Here is a 22,346-nt window from a genome sequence, read left to right as displayed (position 1 = left end):
TGGAGGCTGTGATGGGTCTGTTTATACACGTGTCTGAGAGAGATCAGATGTTCTTCTTTCTCAGCAAATGTAAGTTAGCAGAAGAAAGAGGCACGTCAATGCCTCATGCAAACAGGGTCATTATGTGCCACCGTCAACCCTCAGTCGATGTCCACGTGACGTCGCACTCATCAGGCTTCCTGCAACACTCTGCTGGTTATTCTTGCAGGTGACCGGGTGGGTCGTCAGAGCCACTGGCTACACCTGAGAGGTGGGGGTGGCTGACGGCACCAGAGGGCTGCTCTCTCTCTCAACATGGCCTCCACTGAGTTGATATGAGAGAAGTGTTTTCCATTACATAAATGAAGCGCTTGAGGACATGTGCAAGATTTATGAAACTGTTTATGTGTCCAGAACAAAAGATGAATTTTGTAGATTTTGATGTAGAATAATTTGAATTTTTAATTCAAAATAAATGGAGGACAACAAGAGCATTCAGAGTACGGAACACCCATAAATATATATATATATATAAATATATGTGTGTGTGTGTGTGTGTGTGTGTGTGTGTGTAGATAGCTACATTGACAGTGAACATTAGAATTTGCTGAAGCAGAGAAGTTTTCGGGTCCTGTGGAGGTAGAGGAGGGGCTGTACAAACCCAGTTGTTAAAGCTAAGGATGTGGAGATGGTTATGGCAGAGGTGAACTCCAGAGGGTTCAAGCAACATTGCAGTGGAATAACAGCCACATACAAAAAGAAATTAATGGCCATGACGATCATGGTAAGCAAAATGATTTTAAAGGCCCTTCTCTTCACTGCACTGCTCTTCTTCTTCTCTGTGGCTTTTCCTCCTGGCCCAGGGCGTTTCAGAGCCCTGAGGACTGAGAGACAGCAGAAAAGCATGACAGAGAAGAAGAGAACATTCTGGATGAAACTCCCATAAAGGTACAGAGGGTTCGAATATGTGAACATAGAGTAGATGCAGGAAACCAAAGCAATAAGCCAGGCGAAGCAGCAGCAGGCCACCCTGTACCTCAGGGCTCTAAAGCGCAGAAATAACACGGGGTGGACGACCCCTACGTAGCACTCCACACAGATGCAACATTGTGAAAGAGGACGGGCTGTATAAAAAAGGCCACGTGAAAACATGAAGGCTTTAAACCAGAAGAGCAGTTTCAACCTCAGAAAAACAAAATACCATATGTTGGATAAAGATAAAAATATCTCAGACATGGCCAGGTTGAGGGAAAAGAAGTCTGAGGCCAGCGTCTCTTTGGCTCCTGCCAATATCAGCCACATGACACAAGCATTCAGAGGGAGACCCAGGACGTTGTTCACCAAACCCGAGGCGATGGCTAAAGCCTCATAATAAGATCCGACAACAGACAAGTGGTTCTCTGCAGAGGTGGCGTTCATTTTGTGACTGTGAAGAAGAAGACAATCAGTTGGGGCTTGTTCATACAAAGAAGAATGCACGAGAATGCAAGTAACCCTTTTTTCAGCAACAGACCTGTACAATAATTTGAGAAGCAGCTCACAGAAATAACACACTGCACAAATTCAGCGAACTGGGATTCAAACCTGGTGCCGAGCTGAACGGTGTCCGGACTCCCGGTCAGGCAGCGGAGAGGTGAAGATGTAAAGTGACACACAAACAGCTCTGCAGGCTCTTTTCACTTAGTTTACTGTTGACATAATTAAATACACTACAAAAACAACTATCGGGGGACAGGCTGCAAAATGTAAATTTCAGTCAATAACAAAAGGAAAACAGGGCTCGCTGCCTTTAGAGCGTGTCTGGCGAGATACAGGTGCACAGTGCAGGTGTAACGGTCAGTTCACATCATTTACAAAAAATCTCTTTTTCTCATCTATCTCTGCAAGTCATGGAAAGTGACTAAGAACATTTACTCAATTAGTAAGTACAGTTTTGACGTTCTTGTACTGTACTTTATCTGATAATTCTAGTATGTAATTTGTGTCCAGATTCAGATTAATAATACACAATATAACAGACTGATGGAATTACCGAGTATTTATCCTCCATCCATATCTGTTCAAGTTGGTTTTTCTAACATGTTAACAATGTTCTTACTTACTCATTATTTTCTGTTTTGCTAAAGATGTCCTGTATTTTTTCATTTATTTGTTCATGAACTGATAATGTCTGAAAAGCAGTGCATCCCAGTTTTTGTCTCATGCACGTGCAAAGCATCTCCATGCATGCTCGTAACGCAACACGCGTTCCCAACGGTGGTTTCGCAGTGTTCTGCTGACATGCAGGTGGCGGTAAAGCTCCAAGAACTGTAGCAATGCACCAGCAAGGGCAGTGAAGAAGAGGTTTTCCCCTGTGGCACAAACGCCTGAGAGCAAAGTATCAAGTAGTAGAGCATAAAAAGAATACCATTCAATAAAAGCTCATTTAAAATGCCACCTGAACCTCATGATGTACTTAATTATTTTTTTCGTCTGTTGTAATATACACTAACACTGCTGCAGTCAATATGAACAATATAACAGCTGCTGACATTTCTGCAGTAGTTCGACTGCTTCCTTCGACACCTGTAAGTTTGCATGCAGGACCCTGGCCGTGTCTGTTACGTGACGAACATGCAAAGCAGCGCTGCATCGTTGGGTCGTTTCACTTGCAAATCATGCGAGCTTCGAGGAGAGAGGCTGATGTTCCTCCCATGAGTCACTGTGAAGGTTCCAGATCAGTTAAAAATGTCATCACAATAACACATTCGATTTAAAATGTAATATGAGAGATAACGCTATGTGACCCTGAGGTTATCGAGCGTGTCCTGCTTTACCTAATGGCTGTCAAGGCAAAAGTGGCAGCAGCAGCAGCTTTCAGAGCTCTGACACACACTGTCAGTGGACACAAGCCAGCTGGTTTGTGGTATTTCCTGATATGAATGTGTCAAAACCTTTTTTTTCCCCCTCACCATTAAAGTTGAGCTTTGGGTCAGCAGTCCCTTTATTGGTTGATTGGTTGTTTGGTTGTTTAAAGTGCATCTGGTTGAAGTTCATGAAGTGTGTTTTGGGTGCAATGGCATTTATATATATATGAATACTCATGAATACTCTCTTACAAATAAAATAAATTGGCCTTCTGATAATGTATGTATGATATTTGTTAACAAATGATGACATAAACATTTACAGTATGACTTAGGAAGATTCACTGCATATTCATCCACAACAAGAACTCGTTCAGCAGTCTAATGTTGATTAATGTGTTTATTATTAGGATGAAAATAGATGTTTCCACCATCAACCATACAGCCACAACTCCACTGTAGGTGTCACCTGAAGAAAACACTGTGAGGGATGCTCGGGCAGGAGTTGCATTCCCTGCAAACCTTCTCTCGGTCTTTGCACCAGTGTCTATGTCCTGTGGCTTATAACGAAGAGAAGGAAAGAGAGGAAGCCCCTGATTTCATCCCTCTTCTCAGTTGTCAGAGCTCTGAAACGCCGTGGACCAGGAGAGGGCCAGAGGGACCAACCCAGAGGTAACAGCATGAGGAAAAGGGCTTCTGATTTCATCTGGACTAACCTGTCAGCTGTCAAATCCTTGACGGGAGTAATACTAAAGCTTTGTTGTTGTTTTTTTTCACAGTTCTGTAAATATCTGTGTCTTTATTATCCCAGGTTTTGACCCACCCAGCCCACATTTCAGAGTGAAGAAAATTCACAATAAATGCTGACATCTATAGGCAGACGAAAGGTCATTTGATGCCAAAAATAACGAAATTAAACATAGTTAGAAATGAGTCATAAAATACAGCGAAATTGTACAATGCAGTAGTTGAAATGATCATATTTAATTACTTTATTTAAAAATATTTCTCTTAATATTTTAATATATTTTATTAGATTTATATGTAATTATAAAGCTGTTTTTAGTGTTTCATGTCATGGTTGCTGAAAGTTGCTCTCTGTAAGACAATAAAAACTTGAACAGTTTGCAACACCATGTACGTTTTTGTTTTTGTACAGTTTACAAACACCCAAATATACAAGCATATTCTTACCATCCAGCTGCAGGTTGTTACTTCTCATAAAAACATCACAGCCCTCTATATAGGCCTTCTGTTATTAGCATTAGAGGACTGCATTGCTATACTTGCTGTGTCCCTTTTAATATTCCTCCAAACAAGCAGGACATAAACGCAGTGGTACATGCATCTCAAATCATGCTCAGTGAGACATTATCATTGCGTATTGCAGGGGCATGCACAGTCTGCTCACAACAACATAAAAGAGGTTTCAAATTCATTTTTGCAAACAACAACTTTACATTGCACAGTACAAAGTTCTGTAACTTTCACACAAAGTCTTAGTAAGGCAGGGCACTCTGCTTCAGCTGGCAGAGGGTAACAGAGGAGCCCACACCAAAACCAGCAAACAAAGGCTCGCTGAACTGAGCTTTGAACCTGTGGATAAGCTCCATAGCCTCTGATACTGAATAAAAGGCCACAGTGTTGCCGGCATAATCGAGGTACACACCGATTCGTGTGGCCCTGTGAGCATCAGGAAGGTCTCGGTCTACTTTGTTGTGCCAGGCAGAGTAGCCTGAGTCTGAGCACAGGAGGCTCCAAGACTTGTCGTTGTAGCCCAGCAGGCTGTGCGAATTTTTCCCTTTGCGACTGATGCTTTTGTAGGCCACCCCGATGGAAAACTCCCCGCTCCACTCTGCCTCCCAGTAAAATCTAAAACCAGTCAGAGGCTCCTTGCACAGCACCTGGGAGAAGCCATCAAAGCGCTCCGGATGATCTCCGTAAAACTGTACCGTTTTCTTGCGCGTGACCCTCTGGTTCCCGTCCGACAGGACCAGCTCTTTATAGACCGTGTTTGGATCGAAGGACATCTTGCAGGCGTCTGAGCAAAGAAAGCCATACACATTTCTTGATTATTTATCTTTAGATGCGGAGCATTTCATTGATCAAGATCATTTCCCTCACTAATTGTTTTTAACCCACAATAACTAAACCTCTGAGAAAACTAAATAAATAAATATTGCTGTCATGGAAAAGCAAATATGTTAAAGCAGTCACTTTGTTTATAGCGACAGGCACCGAATGGACCGACCATAAACACTTTACTCACATCTTAAGAAGTCTGTCCTGGTTTTTGGCTCCTGAAAATCAACTCTGGAAGGAACTGTTGTGATGAGAAAACATGGAGACGTATTAATTAGTTTTTATCTGAAGTGAATCGATAAATTACAAATGAGAGACCATTAAAACACTTTATGTCTGCGTCTTCCTTGTTCTCGTCCCAAAGATAAAACCTATATGATTGATCCTCACGTGTGCTTAAAGGTAAAATTGGACAGACACTCACCTTTGAGTCGTTTGTCTCCATTTCTTGGCAGAAGTATGTAGACGGGGGTTTCACTCACTGTGAAGATGATACAGAGTCAGTGTAACTGGCCCACTTTACAGTTTTCATAGTATAAATATATTTTGTCATTATCATGTGCTGGACACAAACCTGTTTTGGAGATTTTGCTCAGTTCCTTCTTACAGATCTCGTCCAGATGTTCCTTCATCTCGGTGGCTGTCTTGCTCATCTCTCCGAAGGAGAACTGAGGGTTGATGAGCACTTTGGGCACCATGGCCTCGGGAGGAACACACAGGGTCGGAAAATTCTGTTCAGCGAGAAACAGGAGTTCTGTTATCCAGTCAGCAAGTCAGGAACACAAACAGAAAAGCAGCTTGAAGAAAAGAACATATTTTCAATTGGTGGGGCCTTGATTTGTGAATACACTGCCATCTAAAAAGTCCTATTCCATTCCAGTGTTCCACCAATGTTACATTGCATGAGAAGCGTTAAGGCGTAACATTTGCTGCAGCTCTGCACGGTCTCTCAGCACCTGAAGAAAGTGGATGTTGTCCTCTGTTTCGAGGATCTGACGTAGCTCTGCGTCTCTGCGCTGCAGCTCCAGTATCTCCTGCTCCAGACGGTCCACGTAGCCCTCAGCCTGGGACATCGCTGCCTGCATGTTGGCCATTATCATCTGACTGATTTCGGCCTTCCAGCGCTCCACCGCCTGCAGCATTTCATGGAATGTCTTGTCGCTTTCTGCCTGCGCTCGCTGGGCGCAGCTCTAAAAGGTAAATCGGTTTGTCCATTTAGACAAGAGTGTGGCACGAGATTTGATGCCACCAGATGAAGTAGCTCAGGTTACACTGTGCCACCTCCCAAATGTCACATCGCACATGAAAACGCACGGATGCAATTATTCATATTTGATTAGGTGATGTCTGATCTTACTTTTAGGACATCCACATTATGTTTGAGCTCCTGCAGCTCCTTCATCCTCTCCTGAATGATGTGCTGGACTTCGGACTGGGTGATCACCAAGACTTTCTGTTGGAGGAACATGATAAGAGCTTCAGAGAACAAGACATGCGATTAATCTGTGGCATTTTGCATCATTTTGGATGTAGCTTCAGTGATTCAACATTCATGAAACTGATAAAAAGGAAATGTTGAAGTCACAACTGACAGCTGTGACTCACAATCCTGCAGACTCACTTGTTTTTCGACGCGCTCTTCTTCTGCTGAGGTGATGTTGTGGCTGCGGTGCTCTCTGACAGTACACAGCACGCAGATGCACATCTGGTCAGAGCGACAGAACAGCTCCAGGCCTTTCTCGTGCTGGGGGCAGATCTTCCTGTCCAGGTGGCCCGTCTCATCCACCAGCTTGTGCCTCTTGAAGGTGGATGACTCGTAGTGTGGCTTGACGTGCGTTTCGCAGTAGTAGGCCAGGCACATGAGGCACGACTTGACGGCCTTGTTGCGCCGGCCGACGCAGAAGTCGCAGAAGGATTCCCGGTGCATGTAGGGGAAAGGGGTGAGCTCCGGAAGCTGGCGGCGTGGCTCGTGGTGCACGTCGGGCAGATTGCGTCTCAGCACGGGCCTCGGGGTGAAGGTTGCGCGGCACTGTGGGCAGCTGTATACGCCCATGTGGTCGAACTGGTCCCAGTAGATCTTAATGCACTCCAGGCAATAGGTGTCACCACAGGGGATGGTGACCGGGTCTCTCATTGCGTCCACACACAGGGGACAGTAATCCTCTGGTGGTAAAGGGAAACTAGACTCAGCCATGATGATGTTGGGTGAGACAAATCTGGGATGAACTCTGGATCAGAATAGCCTTTAGTCAATTCCTCAAACTGTTAATATGAGTAAATCAGCAAGTGATGGTGAGTCAAGTGGTGTCAGCCAGTATGATGCCCAGAGGGAGTCCAGCCTCAGGCTCCTGTGATCCTCCAACACCTTTTCAAACCAGAGGCAGAACTGTGTCCTTTAAAGACAAGCCTTTGTTTGTACTGTAAGCAGACAGGTGACGTCTTCCCGCAGCATCTGAGTGAAAGTACAGAGGTCTGCACCCGTGACGGAATCTGCTGAGCAAGCAGATGAACTCACACAGTGAGGTCAGGTCGAGTTGTGAGCAAAATAGTAAAGTAATGTAGAGGTTATCCATCTCATTTCAGGAAGCACCGGACTGGTGTTAAACTGAAAATGAGTTGATACTGATGTCTGTTAGCTTTAACACTTTGTATATTTACAAGACAAGACAAGAGTGTTTACCATAACACACATAACAGGAACTAATCAGTGATTAGTTCAGGGAAGCGCTATCAGCTGTCTCCTGTTGCTTTACACTGATTGGGCGAGGACTGGAGTGGTCAGCGTTGGTTAGTGGGAACCTTCACGCCCTCCAGATTTCCATTTGACTGAGCAGTGAGTTTCATGATGGTGCATAAGGGCAAAACAACTTGTTGTGTGTATCCTGTGAACAAAACACACAGCTTTTAGTGTCTGGATGTGGGTATCCACAGGAGCTCATTCAAACCTGAAAAACAGTGCGAAGTATAAACAGAAGACAGAAGACAATGCTGGAACAATAATTTCTGTTTTATTATTTATTATATTATACTCTTAAACTGACTGATTGTCTCGTACACGGACTAACCCTGTTGCATTTATTTATATTTTTTCATGCTTCTGCTGTAAAATGTTTATCATTAATTTGGTGAACCCCAGAGTAGCAAGTCTATACTATGTATGTAACAAATTAATGGAAAAAAAACCTAATTTACTTCAAAATCTAAACAGTATATGTATGGATGTATACCTAAAACTTACAGTATGTGGACAAGAAATGTCTGAATGGGACTTTGATATCACACTTACATACAAATGTATGTATGTATGAACATAATGTGAGTGTAGGTTAGGGTTCGATCAGCCCAATAAATCATGAATCATATTGTGGATTCTTTAGAGAAGTTTCCTCTAAATGGTTTAATTGACTATTATTAAAGTTCACCCCAGTTCTGGTAATTTCTTCTCATTTTCAATAATTCAACAAATTATCTGTTTTTAATACTAAAAGTTTAAAACTGTCATTGTAGATGATGAATTATCCTCCTCATTTTAATTTAACTGATCAGGTTGGGGTTTGTGGATTTTCATATCAATGAATGGTCTGTCTCATGGTAAAATCATGTCTAATGTCATTATTAAAGTCCTTGGTTTGCAGCCTCCATAGACTCTGCTTATTGCTGCGAACCAAGCACTTTTACAGCTTTACTCCCTAATGTTTGAGTCTCTTCAGGTAAAAGAGGTCACTGTGAGCTTTCTCATGATTAAGATAAGATAAGATAAAACTTTATTTATCCCCAACCGGGGAAATTTGGGAACTTCAATTTTATTGACTAATACTTGTTTCCAAGGATCACTCACCTTCAGTGACTACCAAATGTAGTACCTGTAAATAGCTGTTCAAGTTTAAAAAGCGCTGCATGAAGGAACAGCGACGGTTCATCACTGGTGGCTGAACAGGCACCATTACAAATAAAAACAGCCACTTTTGCTCATGTGGCAGATTGATACTGAGCCAGGGGGCGCATTTGCAAAAATATGGAAGATATTTTCCTAGGGGAACTACAATTGTGGAGTACCAAACTTCCTGAACTAAATTAATTGATTTAAGACTCTAAATCACTGGTTGTCAACCTGGGGTCCTGGCCCACTAGGGGTCGCCAAAGTTTGATTTAAAGCCTCTTGATTTTAAGGGATGTAAGAAATCTTTTTCTTACAGAATTCATTCAGATTGCTTGTCTTACACAAGCATCATGGAGTTATAGCATTCACTATTTAGATTAATTGTCCAGTTTACAGTTGTTCTGCACTATTATTGCTATTATTATTGAATAGAATATGTAATAGCGGTAAAATATCTGGCTATATCAGGGGATGTCACTTTACTCAATCATAGAAAATGGGTCCCTTATGGAAAAAATGTTGGGAAACGCTGCTCTAACTGAATAAAAATGCATTATGTTTTGATTTTTAAGCCCACATTTTATCGATAAATGTGTGGAGAGTTGCACTTTAAGGTGTCGACCCTCGGGTTCCTGTGCAAGGCTCCACCTTCTTGCAAATCTCAGTTTAATGGCTGTCTGCAGTCTGACTATCCCCACTTTCCCACTTGATATGAAAGCATAGGTGCATGTACTGAATCTCAACAGCAGTGCTGTTTGACCTCTACAGTGCAGCTGTGGCGCACACATACTCCTGCTCTGTGGTCCTGCTCTGATATCCACTTTGAATGATATGAAGCTGTGAGATGGGACAATCTTCCCTGTAATGTGTCAGCTTCACACTGTCAGTGTTCTTTGTCCTTTGAAGGGCCGCTCTCATCTCTGTCCAGACAAGAGGGCTCTTGTGACGATGACAGTGTGAGAGACACAGAGAGCGAGCAGGAGGGCGGGCGAGCGAGCATGGCACACAGCTGTGAGTTGAGTTTGCTGTTAAAGGAAAAGGGTGAGAACGGTGAATTCCAGGGAGAACGGCGACAGTAATAATGATGATTTATGCAACGCCTGCCCCAAAGCGCGGCTTACAGAAGGAATACCCGAGGATAAGTAACACAAATAAACAGGACAATGAATTTGACAATGAAGTTAAATCAAATGAGCAGGACATGATAAATCTCTCCACAGAAGCAGGTCTCTGCTCAGAGGCGAGGAGCGAATGAGTCTGAATAGACACAAGACACAAGGCTGAGAGGCCATGATGTCACTGACTGTGCTGGTTGGTACTCTCTCCCCCCTCCCCTCCTCCCTCCCCTTCCCTCTCTCCTCCCCTCTCTCCTCCTGCATCTCTGTGTCCTTACATCTCTGTCGTCATTGTGAGTCAGTCTGGGAGTGGCAGGAAGGAGGAGGAGAGGCTGAGGAGAAAGAAGAAGAAAGAGGAGGACTACGGATATTCACGCAGCATCCTTCCACTTACGGCAGCAGGTACACTTTACTCTCTCTTTTTCATCATCAGCGTTTCATACCGTGGTAACCGAAACAACAACGGGGGCGGGGATGGGAACAGCAGCAACAAAACAAACACACGTCCGAGGACGTGATATTTAACAGTTGCCATGGGATCTTGTCTAATTTCATGCTCTAGTAAAGACAGTCAGTGTTATTTACATATGCTTTTTGTGCTATTTGTTTTCATGGTTTAATGGCTTATAGCCAAGTTGCTACTTTAAACATGGATAAAAATGCATTTAGATGCATTTTGTTTTTTAAGGCTAAAAACAATTAAATTATGAATCTTCCTTTAAATATTCTTTTTATTTATATTTATGAATCATGTTTTTATGTCACTGTTTATTACCCAACCTAACCGAACAAACATCCTTACTCTACAGCCAACAGCACTTAAGTGATGGACAAGTGTGTGTGTCAGTGTGTGTTTGTGTGTGTGAGAGAGAGGTTGAGTGGAGGAGAGAAAGAGAAGGAGCATGTTTGTTCATTCACTGGAAATTGAACAGCAGAGCAGCCATTTGGAAGCCGAGCTGATTGAATTAAATTGGCACCAAGAGCAGCTTGAGTAACGCAAACATAATGATGGATGTGAAAGTGTGTGTGTGTGTGTGTGTGTGTGTGTGTGTGTGTGCGTGTCGGAGAGACAGAGAGAGAATGAGAGAGAGAAAATGTTCACTTAGACTGACCACGATGGCAGCCACTTCTTGGCAGTTTGATCGCTAATCAGCTAATAGATGAGTTTGCCTTTGCCTTTGCCTTTGCGTGCCCCCCGTGTCTGACAGCATGGCTGAGGGCTCGGTGTCTGTAGCAGAGGTGGAGACCTCCTTCCAGAAGTTTGCAGTCCACGGAGACACTAAGGCCACGGGGAAGGAGATGAACGGCAAGAACTTTGCCAAGATCTGCAAGGACTGCACCATCATCGACGGCAAGAACGTCACCACCACGGATGTCGACATAGTTTTCAGCAAAGTCAAGTAAGATTTCGCTCAGGCTCGGTTTTCCACACCTAAAATGTTCTTAGCACAGCATCCCTCTCCCAGTGTGTAACAAACAGGGAAATGTTTCATCATTGACCCCATGATGCTAAATGAAAAGTCAGGGGCTCACAGTCACTTCATCCTCATCAAATTTCACGGCAACCCCTCCAGATGTTTCACCAAAAGCCCCAAATGCTGACTTCACGCTGCTGCCAGAGGAAGTCAAGCCCTGAATCGACGCCGAGGTATTTCAGCGTGCTCACTGTGTGTTTTCCCTCAGGGCAAAGTCGGCTCGCGTAATCACGTTCGAGCAGTTCAACCAGGCCCTGACGGAGTTGGCTCCCAAACGTTTCAAAGGCAAAAGCAAAGAGGAGGCGCTTCAGCAGCTCTATGGTCTCATCGTTGGTAAGGAGCCAACCAACGTCGGAATCACTGTGAGTCCTTCGCCAAAGTTACATGTCATGCTCTAACTGACCCACCACCGTTACGACTGATTGATAATGCTTGTTTGTTTTATTAGTTAAGTTTTCCTGTGAATTTGAGCTTCTGATGTTTTTAGAGAGTGGCGAAGGCGGCGGCGGTGGACAGGCTGACCGACACCACCAAATACACCGGAACGCACAAGGAGCGGTTCGACGACTCGGGCAAAGGGAAGGGAAAGGCCGGCCGCGAAGACCTCCCGGACACCAGTGGCTATGTGGCAGCTTACAAGGGCAGCGGCACTTACGATGACAAAGTGAAAGAAGCATAATCCTGCTGACGGATGATGAAAAACTGGTTTAACCGATAACCTGAATTAGGGTCGATAAAAAAAACACACATAAATGCATTGGCTACTACTTTTTGAAGACAAAATGTAGTGTACCGTGTTATTCCAGTGGGCCGAGCATTCACCACACTTTTAATGGAGAATTAATGAGAAAAAAGACATAAATGGAGTTTCAGGATTTTCACAAGACAACCGGGATGAGAAACTCACAGTGCTCTGTATATTTTCAGCCAAAAGATAAACTGTACTCGTAGCCGAGCGTGCTTTAAAGAAACTGACTTTGCTCTGTAGAATAGTTAACACTGTGCCTTACAAGTGATGTAGCCAGCAGTGTGAACGCTCTGATATACAGTAATGCTGCTGCTGTTCTCAGTTACCTTCATGCTTTAACAAATGAAGCTCCTTCGCTTGCTGCGCTTATCGCTTTATATTTCAGTGCCTTTTGCTGCATGACCAATCGTTATTGTTCTTGTCATGGAATTTATTCACGTCATTAAATGTAATTTAATATGCTACATGAAATATAGAAGTACAGTATGTATAAAATGTAATGAGAAGTGAAGAACAAAGAATAAGTAAATAAACAGGCTCGTCCTGCCTTGAATGGACTTGAATTAGGCTCAATAATGAATGGTTGTAAGTCTAATTAACACTGTATCAGTCTATTTTGCCGTGGACATGAGTGCTAAGTACCTGGATTGCCTCTCTGACTTGTTGCTGGTGTACTTGTTTGGGAGATTCACACACGTGTTCCTGTTTGGGGATTTGTTTTAGGTGGCATTAGTTGTCGCTGCTCTTCGATCCACTGCTTTGTTGAACAAATATTTTCCACAAATAAAGTCTGTTGCATTAGCTGCTCCTGTTCGTTCAGGTTTCTGTGTGCCTTCGCCACAGGTGCCGTAGAAAGCACCAGTTCTGAGGACAGTGACGCTTTTGTGGCATTCATTTCACACTCATTTGTAGGCAGCGATAAGAAAACAGGATGGTCCACTCTCACCTGATTTGGATCCTGGGGAAACTGGTCAGGGGACTGGGATTAAATGTTTTGTCTGCTCCTGTGCGCAGACACTTGGTTCAAGAGGAAGCCTGTGTGGGTGTTTGTCCCCAACTACCTGTAACTAGGGTGGACATTTGGCCATTCACTTGGCTGGGGAGTGTGTCAGGACCGGCACGTGTCCAAATGTTGTAACCCAGTAGTCATCCGTCTTGCTGAAACATGCAGTTGTTGTCTAGAAGTGCTTCCTACCCGTCCTGACATGCAATGAATCGCCCTGCTTCCCAGACCTCCTGGAAGGGTCCGCATGATGTCGTTGTCCCATCTGACAGGGGGTCACCTCCTGAGGGGGAGGAGGAACTGGCAAACGACGATGCAATTTTGAGGGGTTTTCTAGAAAGGTCTGAACCCCCCACTGAAGGATTTGTGGCAGTTTGCCTCCAGTTTGTGCTCGTGTTTTTAAAAAGGTGGCCAGTGCTTGCTGCACCTCATCTGCAGCTCTTTGGTGATGCCTGTAAGGCAGGGACTGGAGATGAGCTCATGCTCTCTTGTATTCTGTTTTCCTGCTCTTAAAGAGCTCCTATAACCCGATTGAGGTTTCTTAGAGGGAAGCTGATGCTAGCATCAGAAATGTTCAGGTGGACTGTCTGCCTTATGTTACAGTTTGCTACAGATTGCTTTTGCCTCAGGTGGGACGGTTGGTTGTGACATTTAACTATCAGCACTCCTCTTGCTGTAGTGTGGTTTTTCTTCTGCAGGTTGCTCGCAGGTGGAGATGGGCGGATTCATCTAACCTGATGTCTTACACGTGGCCAGGCTGGGCCCAGGTTATTTATTCTGGTTCATTCTGTCTTTGTCTTTCCACATCACCATCCACCCTTTTGCTCTGGTTTTCCTCTGTTGTTGTTGCAACCACTACTGACTTACAGACTAAAGAGTCAAATATTATGTTGCTTTTGGCTTAGTTTGAAATAAAATATTGTTTAAATTCCTTGAAATCTTGTGTGGTCTCCCTCTTTGTCGAGTTTACAGAGCTGTAACAACTGTACTGATGAATCTACAGTAGAAAATACTCTCACATTGTCTTTACTCCATATTTTTCCTTACTGACATTATGCTCTGTCTCTGAGAATTAAACTCTAAAAACTGCATTTCAAGAGAAGAGAACGTAAAATTTTATATATATAAATGCACCAACATGATGGTGTTATACTGTTATATCACACTTCATTCATTTATTTCACTGACCTGTGTGGGATGCTGCATTGTAGCATCATAACAAAAGATAATTAAGAAGCATTTGTTCATAATTTGGGGAAATATTGTTAGAACATACATAATAATATCCTCAAAACCAACTTTTAGTCGCTGGCATTAGCTTTAACAGACAGGAGGTGGATTTTCAGTATCAGAAAATAAAAGAAAACTATTTCTCAGGTAATATTCTCAGTAAATAACTTTAAAGCAATGAAGGTTAAAGATAACAACCCTCATCTAAGCCCTGCAGAGATATCTGGGATCGGGTTTCTTAACATAAAGAGTCCTTGAGGAACAATAAACACTCAGTATACACTCATCCTCCTGCCTGGACCCTCCTTGTAATGTGACCCTGATGGCATTTATGGAGCCATTTTAACAATGCTCCTCGTACGGTGCACATGTTTAAAGATCGCTTTCCTCCTCTACCTGTCACACTATAGAGGTGAGCTGATAAGCATCACCTGGGTTTTGTGTGGATTCTCCATTGAATTTCATAATACAGCCTGCACTCTCTACATTGCCACGCTGAACTCATGCTGAGCTCCCAACGCATATGAAGAAATAATCCAGTAAATTCATTCCATATGGTAAAACTTTGTTGAGTAATAATTTGTGTTGTGAAAAGTTACTTTTCTTCTTTTCATCTATTCAAATTTGCTGCTGGTTATCTGAGATGAAGATTCTTTCTATAAAGACGTGCAAATAAAACCTGCATTACATCACCTGCACTGGACTTCAGGGTGAAGTTGTTCGTTATGCTGGGATATCACTCCACCACATGTTTGTCCACCGTGCCTGTGGATAGGTGCTGGACGACCAGTGTACAGGTTTTGGGGCTTTTCACTGAGAACAAGTGCATGTTGCATCTGGGAAGGATGAAAAGTAGCCTGCTTTTAGAGGAAGTAGCTAGAAAAGCCATTACAAGTACACTTTTGTTTTTTGTGCTTAATTTTAAAATATGTTTGACATATACTTTTTTAAAAAAAGTACTTCCAACTAGATGTCATTAAGTTATTAATTCTAATTCTGCAGTACTTAAATTGGTATTTCAAAGTACTTTGTGTAAGTGTGTTGTAAATTGCACTTACGTGTACTTTTAGAACATGCTGTAAATTACAAATACTTTTATTAGTGTACTTATGAAAAGTATTTCAAGTCACTGATTTTGAAATCACTTCATTTTAGGCATATTTAAGTATATTTCCAACACATTGGTGATACTATACAATACAGTACTGTAAGAGTGCTTTAAATACTCATGAATACTGATTTGCACTGGTGTACTTCCTTACATCAGTACTCAAGGACTACTTGAGTACAGTGTATTTAAAGGTGACAAAATATAGCACTTAGTACATTATTCAAAAAGTATAATTTAAGTATAATATTTTTTCACCTGGGGGTGGAAACGACGAGAATAAAACCAAGACAGTTACACTACAGACTGCAAACCCAAAACCCTGAGTCAAAGACGCTAAAAAGCTCACAGGGGGACTGTATAGTCAATTATCTGTGGGTTCAGATACAAGCTAAAACTTTCAGAGTACTTGTAGTCATTTGATCCATTGCTAGTATAAAAATATTCATTATAGCAGCTGTAAACACAGCTATGGCACATCCAGAATAAGAGCGGAGTTTGTACAGAGTTTGGATCAAATATTTATACTTCAAGAAGACAGTCTTATAGAAAATCAAAAACGAGCTCACTAACCTACATGTTGTGAGACAGATGAGGTTCCGGTCATGTGCAGCTCTACAAATCTCACCCTTAATGGTGCAGTATTACAGAACTGTAATGTCTTAATTGCAGGTAATTAGACAATAAATCACAATAAATCGTTCAGCTCCTATGACCTAAAAAACATCTCTGCTGCTCATTAAACAGACTTAAATAATGTTACTATTCAAGGCAACACTTTCCATTTCAATCTGCTTTCTCATGGACTGACAAAAAGACTTACACACACTAGTGGGAACAGCAGCCTTCTAGGACCTTCTTTGACCCAGTGTCATCAGTATCCAGGGACGGGTGCAGAGGGAGGACACAGCAGGCTTATCATAAACAACAAGCTGAGCAATTCTATCAGCCAACCTGACACCTCTGACCTAATAACCAACATATACACACAGGCTCTGTAAGATACAATCTGTAGGAGATTTTGATATACACTGGGGAGCTTATCAGGACGGTCCCTGCTGAAACCTGCCCTCACAGGTCACACCCAGCTCGAGGAGCACCTGGCTGGAAGTGTGGATGGGAGGGGAATCAATTTAGTGAAACAGACCGTTCATGGATTACTGGCCCACTCCACCCACTTGGAAATAAAAGTGAGGTAAAAAGGAGCATCTCTTACAGGCTAACTGCAACACCCCAACGTCCTCACTGTGTGTGCCTTTTTACCTTTCACTGTTCATCACGATTACTGCTGCTTTAAACGCTGGACTATAAGATTTTACGTGGATACAGGTTGAAGAGGACGTTCTGTACTAGACTGCAGTGAGTACAGTTTGTTTTACTGTATACTATACTATACAGTTAGTGCATAAGCATGCATAAGTTATTGTGTCTTTTCTTTCCCCAACCTTGTTTACATCCTTTAGCACAGCTGGATACAGCTTGAATTTTAAATTAGAAATTGAATCCTCTCCACAGTGAGACAGATGCACATAATAGTATACACCAGAGACTATAAATGAATGTTGTTTTTTTTTTTAGTTTTTTAGTCGGTTACTGTATAGCTACTGTATAACTACAAACTACTGTGTCTGCAGGCACTTCCTTGCGTTGTGAGATGAGAGTTGTAGCATGCACTCTGTTCGCCTTGGTCCTGCTGTGGGACAGCGTGAGAGCCGAAAATACTATCAGCAGCCTTCGAGCGGCGGCAGGTAAACCAATCTGTTATTCAGCTACTGTGCTGAGTATTACTTCACATGCTGAAAAACAGCTGAGGCTTAACAGGGCATGCTGGCTAAGAGCCCTTTTGCTGCACATTGTGGATGGGGGGCAAAGATACAGAGGAAGGAAGAAAAAGAAGTCTTTATATCATGTGTGGACTTTGTGCCCATCACAGGCAATATTGGATATAGTGAGGTCTCTTTTAAATCTTATTTTGATGCACACATACAGTAGATATCACAATTCTCCCATCATGCTCAGCTCAAAACACCCATTAATTTCTCTCCAGTTCAGTGCATGAAATGTGTTGATGAGTCCTTCCCTTCCTTTCCATCCACATTTGCAGTTGCGTGGAAGGGGGAGCTGCCGTGCACGAATTGGGACTGTGAGTGTGCGTTCAAGCGCCAACGGGGCTGCTGCTGCGCCGCGGGTGAGCTCCGAGAAGTGGAGGATCAGGTCTTCGCAAGAGTGATGGACCTGTTGACCAGCATGTCCCAGCTGGGTGACAGCATCCTTGAAGTCATAGGTACTCTGGAACACGGGCACTGATGGAAACAGGCCACAGAACCAAGAGGCTATTCTGATTAAGTCCATATGAATGTGATTATAGCTGTTGAACACTTTTGTGTTGTTTTGAGGTTATTAACTACAGCCAATACTGAAGCAACAGTGTCACCTGGTCGTATTTTAGATTATCATGAAAGTACCTGAAATACGAAAGTTGTTTTTTTGTTTCAACTTTAAAGCTACCTTGAATGAAAAGTCATCCTTGCCTCATAATCAGTTGAATTATCATTGAATTGTAATCAAAAGCTGCGGTAGCGGTCGCTAGGAGCAGTTCACTTTACGCATCGATTAAAGACATGTGTTGTTGAAGAGTTGTCTCTCTAAGTCAAAGTGTTGATCTCCATCATACTTGTAGCCTTTCTTCTGATGCTATTTTTCAAAACTTTTGCAAGAAAGCAAGTAAGCTATGCAAGGACGATGTGCCCATCTTCTTTCCCACCTACTTAAGGTCTGATTAGTCAAAACGTTTCTCTAAAAAGCTTTTTGTGACCTTTTTGAATTGGTGAACAGATCTGACATGTGGGATTCAGAGGTCTGGGAGAGATACATGTGACATGTGATGTGATCAAAAGCTCCAGATCAGCTTGGACCATGACGTGAGGCTATTCTGTCTCACGCCATGGTCTGTGAATGTGACAATACTAACATATGAGCACGTCCTTCCCTGTTGGCTTGTCTCTGTCTCAGGAGGGATGAGGGTTGCGTTCACGGCCTCCATGAGCGGCAGAACAAACTGCTTCGGACCTTTCACCAGGAACAGCCCCATTCCTTATGATGTAATCACCCTCAACCATGGCAGTGGATATAACCCCGCCCTGGGTAAGTGCTCACAAGTGCCATGCAAACGTGTTGTCCAACCACGAATCATGTATTCAATGTATCAATTTAAATTTAACATAACATTATTCGTTCCAGGCATATTCACAGCTCCTCGTTCAGGACTGTACTCCTTCTCCTTCTCGGTGTATTCCAAGGTGGCCAAGGAGGGCGAGAGGATGTACTACAAGGTGCAGCTCATGAGAAACAACGAGGTGGTGGCATCTATTTGGGAAGACAACAGAGAGGACTCAGAAGACAGCAGCTCCCAGACTGTACTGCTGTCACTGCAGCGGGGAGGTCAGGTCTATCTAGAGCTGATGAACGGCAGACAGATATGTGGCATCGTCGAGGGCTTAAACACCTTCTCTGGCGCCTTGATTTACTCCACTCTCGCCTAAAATATTGATGTATGTCACTGTGGTCTAATGTGTCTGGCTGGTCCAAAGCTTCTGAAAGTGCACTCAAATTTACATATGTGTTTTTGTTTTTTTTCAAAAGTAAAGCTGAAATTACAACATGAAAATAAAGACGACCATAAAATACATGTTTTGACGCACAGTAATGCCTTAAATGTTACTGCACTGGGTGGGATCTTTTTTTTTCTTTTCGAAATTTAATAAAAGATAGAATCAAATGCATTTCCGAGAATAAATTCATGTTTTTTTTTTTCTTAATGAATAGTGAAATTAAAGGATAGTGGCTTTAATACAGAATGAATGGCACCACACTAAACCCTATCAGCTATAGGGCATACAAGCAGTTGTTTACCTATTTGCTAGTATGATGACTGCAGAGTACTAGTGCAGAGATCTGTCCACGATTATCAATCAAGTGCCATCCACAAAATCTGGAACAGTGGAGATCTCGGGAACTTGATAATCATCTGTTGTGAGACGAGCCTAAGGTCCTTCAGTCTATTACTGTAGCTCTGATCCGGGACTGTGTACTACATATCATGGTCCCTCCTGGCTAACTCCTGGAATGCAATTAAGTCTCAGTTTCTGAAGGAAATCTTATTTATTTTAAAGACTTAAAAGCTGGAGGGAAAATGACATTAGATGACTGCAACAGAAAACATTATTTACTGTGACACAGAGAAGCCCCTTCCATTTAAGTCAATACAAACCATGTAAAAGTCAAGCACGGCACAGAGCTCCTTCCTGCCTCACCAGCTAATGCTGTTCTGCAGCTGGGTGCTCAGTGCTGTGCACTTGGGGCAGAAAGATATAAATGAGACTACAGTTGTAATTATTAGAACTGGTGCACCAGTATTCACTTGTATTATACAATCCCAGATCAAGGCTATCCGCTGAAACATTCTCTTTAAGCCTCTCATGAACTCTCTCCTCAAATGTGCGTTTGTGTTAACCACATTTTCACCGTCATTTCACACAGCGTCATATCACTCGACGTGCCTTTCCATTATGTCTGTGAATCACTCAACCCATCCAAAGTTTCTCCACCAAAGTCAAACTCACAGCATTTTGTAACGGACAGGTTCCCTTCATTTCCCAAGAATAAGAAGCAGTGGTGGAGGAAGTATTCAAATCTTTTCAGCACTAATACCACACTGAGAATACACATCGAGTATCACCTTGCACTCAAAACCTCACATACGTGTGTATGTATGATCAGTAAAATGTACTTAAAGTATCAGAAGTAAAAGTATTCATTGAGTAGTAAAATGTTTCCTATTTTTTTTAGATTGATACTGCTGCATTACTGTGTATGTTACATGTTACTGCTCTATATGGTACATAGGCAGTGACAGTGGTGAGGGGTTTTAATCTCTTAAATTCAGTCATTTTTATCAATTGCTGATCTAAATTTTTTTTTTGGTATTGAATGGTCCTGCTCCTAAATACCTGGTAGCAACCCCCTGCCCTGCTAGCAACCCCCAGGTCACAGGTTGTGACTAAGGGTGATCAGGCTTTTGCTATTAGAGCCCCCACACTATGAAACAGCATTGTATCATGAAAGAAATCTGAGTTATTTAATGTAAAGCACCAATGAATTAGAAATACGAATGCAGATAGGAAGTATTTGAATAGAAACTGCCATGCAATGCAATATTATGCAGATAAAATATAATAAGATATAAAATGTATGTTATGTAGAGGAAAAAAGTGGAACGAAAAAAGACCATTGCTGGCATATATAACTTTATTTCAAAACCACGTTCAATGCACATACAGTACATTAGCTCATCTGACAACAAATGGTTACAAACAGATGAAGAAAATTGTGTTGCTACTAAGGCCTTTACATTACATTAAAGTATATGCTCAGCTGCTTTTGTAACACAAGCTTGAGTTTGGGCTGTTGTTTACCCACTTTCTCACTTTGAAGGCTGAGTGAAAATAGCATTTCACTGCTCAAAGCTTCTGACAAAGGGCTTCTTAGCAAAGAGACAGAGCAGAGTTGGAAACTATGTGTTAAACTATTCTGTACTGTATAACAGAGTAAATAACAGGAACAGCAATCAAGTGTAGTTACACCTGAAAGCAATTTAGACATAAACAATTCCTTACTTGGAGTTTCTTAGTCCTCAGGATGTAGTGGATAGGATGGAAAGCCCCAAACCAAATCGTAACGCAGTACGCCAAGGGCTGCGCAATGCACAGTATTTCCTTTTCTATTTTCCCAGCCAGGGGGACCATAGTGATCAGAGGTAGATAGCCGAAAAACAAAATCACCACGAAGATCAGGACGATATTGAATGCCCTTTTCTTGATCAGGTTGGACCCCTCCCTCTCCCCTTCCCCTGGCGAGGGCTGTTTCAGAGCCCTAAGAATTGATAAGCAGCAGAAAGAGCTGACGATAAAGACGGAAACAAAAAGTGTCACGTTTATGCCCACTGGTACCGGGCTTACACTGCACATCAACATTTCGACTAGACCAAGAGGGATGGTTTCCAGCCAGACAATGCAACAAAAGCTCATCCTGTAGCGCAGGGGTTTATACCTGAGGTACAGCACAGGGTGGACGACTGCAAAGTAGCGTTCTACACAGACGTTGCTCTGGAATTGAATCTTGACTGAGAATATAACGCTGATGAGTTTAGTCAATGCAAGTTTCACATCAGAGTTGGTTATGACAATTAGTATCTCCATGAATCCAAAAAGCAGCTCTGTGAGGACCAAGTGGAACTCAGAAACGTCCATCCTGTCTGTCCAGAAGACAGGAGATGATATCATCAGCCACAGGACCCAGCCATTGGCGGGCAGAAAGATCAGTGTGTAAGGCAGAATTGCAGGGATATAGATGGGAGACTCCAGACAGAAAACACAGTCTGTGAGGTTTTCTTCTCCTGCCGTGAGGTTTTGCATGTTTCCTGGAAAGAAGTGCAAGGGGAAAAAAGCAGTGTAGAGGAAACGCTTTTTCAACAGTCTGACTCAGCTCAGCTCTTTCTTAATGACGACAACCTGGTCAGTGGAATCCTTTAAATCCAGTTATCAAGGGGGACAGTGTGAGTATGTCAGCGACTCGTACATACATGTAATTTGCAAGAGAGGAAGGGCATTTTCTCTTCACTTTTTAGCCATTACCCCAAATCTTTTGCCTAGGCCTGTTTTATAAACTGAACAAACCCACAAACTGTCCAGTGAATTTCTCCATTGTCAGATCAATAAAGTCTTATCTTATCTTATCTTAATCACGCTTTTTGTCTGCGTCACTAAATGTCCGTCTCTAAACAAATCTGTGCTAAAGTGTCAAGAGTGACTCTCAATAAAAT

At 42.6% G+C, this 22,346-nt stretch overlaps 3 protein-coding genes across 3 annotated transcripts; 2 read left to right on the top strand and 1 right to left on the bottom strand.

Moving 5' to 3' along the window:
* Positions 1-3,197: 3,197 nt before the first annotated feature.
* Positions 3,198-7,271, bottom strand: ftr84 (finTRIM family, member 84). The gene is made up of 7 exons (XM_041933775.1): positions 6,529-7,271; positions 6,265-6,360; positions 5,864-6,097; positions 5,482-5,638; positions 5,332-5,388; positions 5,095-5,148; positions 3,198-4,866 (listed from the first exon to the last, which is right to left on the bottom strand). The coding sequence occupies exons 1-7, from the start codon at positions 7,099-7,101 to the stop codon at positions 4,325-4,327; spliced, it is 1,713 nt and encodes a 570-aa protein (XP_041789709.1). The 5' UTR covers positions 7,102-7,271; the 3' UTR covers positions 3,198-4,324.
* A 2,959-nt stretch (positions 7,272-10,230) lies between these two features.
* On the top strand, positions 10,231-13,973 carry tppp2 (tubulin polymerization-promoting protein family member 2). Its single transcript, XM_041933894.1, has 4 exons — positions 10,231-10,304; positions 11,111-11,302; positions 11,586-11,739; positions 11,865-13,973. The coding sequence occupies exons 2-4, from the start codon at positions 11,112-11,114 to the stop codon at positions 12,054-12,056; spliced, it is 537 nt and encodes a 178-aa protein (XP_041789828.1). The 5' UTR covers positions 10,231-10,304; position 11,111; the 3' UTR covers positions 12,057-13,973.
* A 3,147-nt stretch (positions 13,974-17,120) lies between these two features.
* Positions 17,121-19,008, top strand: cbln18 (cerebellin 18). The gene is made up of 4 exons (XM_041934088.1): positions 17,121-17,214; positions 17,571-17,750; positions 18,479-18,610; positions 18,707-19,008. The coding sequence occupies exons 1-4, from the start codon at positions 17,121-17,123 to the stop codon at positions 19,006-19,008; spliced, it is 708 nt and encodes a 235-aa protein (XP_041790022.1).
* The last annotated feature ends 3,338 nt before the right edge of the window (positions 19,009-22,346 follow it).

This window comes from Chelmon rostratus, chromosome 3 (genome assembly GCF_017976325.1).
Source record: "Chelmon rostratus isolate fCheRos1 chromosome 3, fCheRos1.pri, whole genome shotgun sequence".
NCBI lineage: Eukaryota > Metazoa > Chordata > Actinopteri > Chaetodontiformes > Chaetodontidae > Chelmon > Chelmon rostratus.
This window is presented reverse-complemented; position numbering and strand designations above follow the sequence as displayed.